The sequence below is a fragment of the Atta colombica genome, unplaced genomic scaffold (genome assembly GCF_001594045.1).
Source record: "Atta colombica isolate Treedump-2 unplaced genomic scaffold, Acol1.0 scaffold12, whole genome shotgun sequence".
In the NCBI taxonomy this organism is placed as follows: Eukaryota; Metazoa; Arthropoda; class Insecta; order Hymenoptera; family Formicidae; genus Atta; species Atta colombica.
In genome coordinates, this window is record NW_017259206.1 from 8,008,749 (window position 1) to 8,011,437 (window position 2,689).

Below are 2,689 nucleotides of genomic sequence, written 5' to 3' on the forward strand. Positions count from 1 at the left end.
GCCCCACAAATCTTCCGTTTACCCGTTACGAGAATCAAATCGATTCCGTTTATATCTGCCGCGAAAAAAAGATTATTCGAAAAAACGATGAGATTTGACCGGAAACACTTTTTTTCTTCGAAAGTAGCTAAACTGCATCGATCCGTGATATCGATCAAGTTTCACATAGCTTCTTTTTCGCTAGTTTCCATTACCTCTAAATCCTTCAACTCGAAATCGATCGCGACGGTCGGCCGCGATACGGCGCAAGCTTTAAGGACAAGCTGGAGCATGGTGACTTTTACGATTCTATTCTAGGCGTGGGTGTTATTGGCCAAAGGGCTGTCTCAGATCGATCTCCTCTCGCTACGTTACGCCGCTGCCGTGCCGTCTCTCGCAAAGCCGCCACCAAGATTCTCCATCATTCGCACTAACTCCCTTCTATACTTTTCTGCGGTTTCTCCTGACTACCTATTCCTTGTAGTTTTGCGAGTTACCAAGATATCGCTTTGTAACTTTTGACCTACTGTCTTGAGAAGTACTCTACATACAGATGTATATAGTTTCCGTCGAATTAATAGGTAAGTATGATAATCGCGAAAAAGATTTTCGAAATATACACGTACATATAATAACACGACGGAAAAAGAATAAAAGAAATGTGATGCTGTTAATACGAGATCTAAACTTTCAATTTAAATTATTCTTTGTCGTACTTTAGATATTGGAAACTGTTATATTAGCCTTGTACTAACCTGGTCGGTGATCTCCGTTAGGTCGTGCAGACTTATGTTGTAAATGGCGTTCCTGCAAAACGAAACGAGAGCGTTAAATCCTACCCATAAATCGTCCCTGTAATCTCTGCGCTTCGTGCGTCTCCGTGTCGACAACTCGGATTGAAACGTGAGTAAGCATCGGCAATTATGAGTAAAACAGCAAAAATGACGCACAAAGAACGCGATATATTTAAAAGATAAATTGTGGACGTTCATTCAACGAATATAAAAACCGTTTTCGGATGACTTCTAAATCTTGCATGTGCAGAAGAAATAGAAGTGCGAAACATAAATCAGGCGGAAAAACTGCAAAGACAAAATTGGAACCGTGAAAAGACCCATGCTATGTATCTCGAATGTAATTGATTTTACGACTTCGAAACGTTGCGCTGACTGTTGGTGGAAAGCACGAGCAGGAAAAAATTAAATTATTTTTTGATTCATATCAAATTTCCATTAGCCAATGTATTTGTATCAGATTCCACAAAGAGATACGCTATTGATCTCCACCACTTTAACAGCGTAACTGGACCAAATTGATAAAATAATGTTAGGTAATATAAGTATTTTTTATATGTATATACACACGCACAACTATAACGCTCAATGCAAACGGCAAAACGGTAATCGCCTCTCTTTGAAATACGAAATAAATTTTTAAATGCGAACTATCTTTCCTTTTGTACTTTCTATCAATCGAATCGCTTGCGGATAACAAGATGTCTCAAATCCATTTTCCCTTTACAAATTCTTTGATCAATTTGGAACAGGCATTTCTTAATAAAAAAGTTAAAAGATTGATAGTAATCAAGTTATAATAAGCAAACCGAAAATAAAAATCTTTTTGAAAATTGAATGTCACGGATTAAAAAACGTAATAAAATCGTTCTGCATTAATTTAATTTTAAATAACCTTTAATAGAATTTTACTTTTCAACTTACTCAACAATAAATAATGTTAAAATGAATAATGTTAAAAATAAATAATTTTTTTAAGTATTATTTTATTAAATCATTACTAAATTGAAACTGGGGAGATTAGTTAAGAAATCTATAGTCCAAGAGTGCTCTGGTATGCTGCATGCTGCCTTTGGCCTTTGAATACAAATGAATAGTGCGCGTCGCGCATAAACCGCATCTCTATTTGCTACTAATATACGTGATGCTGCGTCACCCACTGCTGATGCGTAATCGAATGAATGACTCGACTCAGGCGTCAGCCACTTGGGGCTCGTGGCACCAATGAGCAGAGTCTAGCCGATGACTATCTCATTTATGTAAGCCCCCACGAGTAGCACGTGGGGACGACACGACGAAGAATAGAATCATGTAACAATTACCTGGCACCAATCAAGATAGAGGTTGTCGCACGTTCCAGGAGCTTGAAGTGCTCCACATGGCTTTCATTTCCCAGAAACCGCTGGCCAATCACCTCACCTGTAACAAAAAAAAAAGACGTTTCGGTCAGCTTCAAAATTATGATTCTTCTAACAAAGAAGAAAATATGATATTCTTATAATTTCAAAAATTATAATAATCGTGTAATCTAAAGTTGCACGGAAAGAATGATTTTGCTGAAGTACCTAAAAAATTTAGCTGAATACAGATCTGAAAATAAATTTTGTTGAAATATCAAAATAATTAATTATATAGGACATAGAAACTGATTGTTAGAATATCAACATTTTTTGCAGCATTGCTTATTATACTTGAATTTCCTACATAATTATTTTGATCGTTCAATAAAATTATTTTCAGATTTCTATTTTTCAGAGATCTACCTAAATTTTTAAATACTTCAGCAAAATCGTTCTCTCCATATGATAACCATTAGAGAAAACATGATTAACTGTATAAAATATTTCCTGAATAACATTTAAAAATTGTATTTATTGATTCTTTTTATAATTATAACAAAAATATACAGTAAATGA

The 2,689-nt window shown here is 35.3% G+C and overlaps 1 protein-coding gene across 1 annotated transcript in view; it reads right to left on the minus strand.

Annotated features, from left to right (window-relative positions):
- LOC108694506 (semaphorin-1A-like) overlaps positions 1–2,689 on the minus strand; it is a 223,878-nt gene that overhangs the window by 96,932 nt on the left and 124,257 nt on the right. Inside the window, exons 3-4 of the mRNA XM_018204063.1 lie at positions 2,096–2,192; positions 735–786 (exon numbers count right to left, since the gene is read on the minus strand). Of these exons, the coding sequence (XP_018059552.1) occupies positions 735–786; positions 2,096–2,192 (149 nt within the window). The remainder of the gene's footprint in view (positions 1–734; positions 787–2,095; positions 2,193–2,689) is intronic.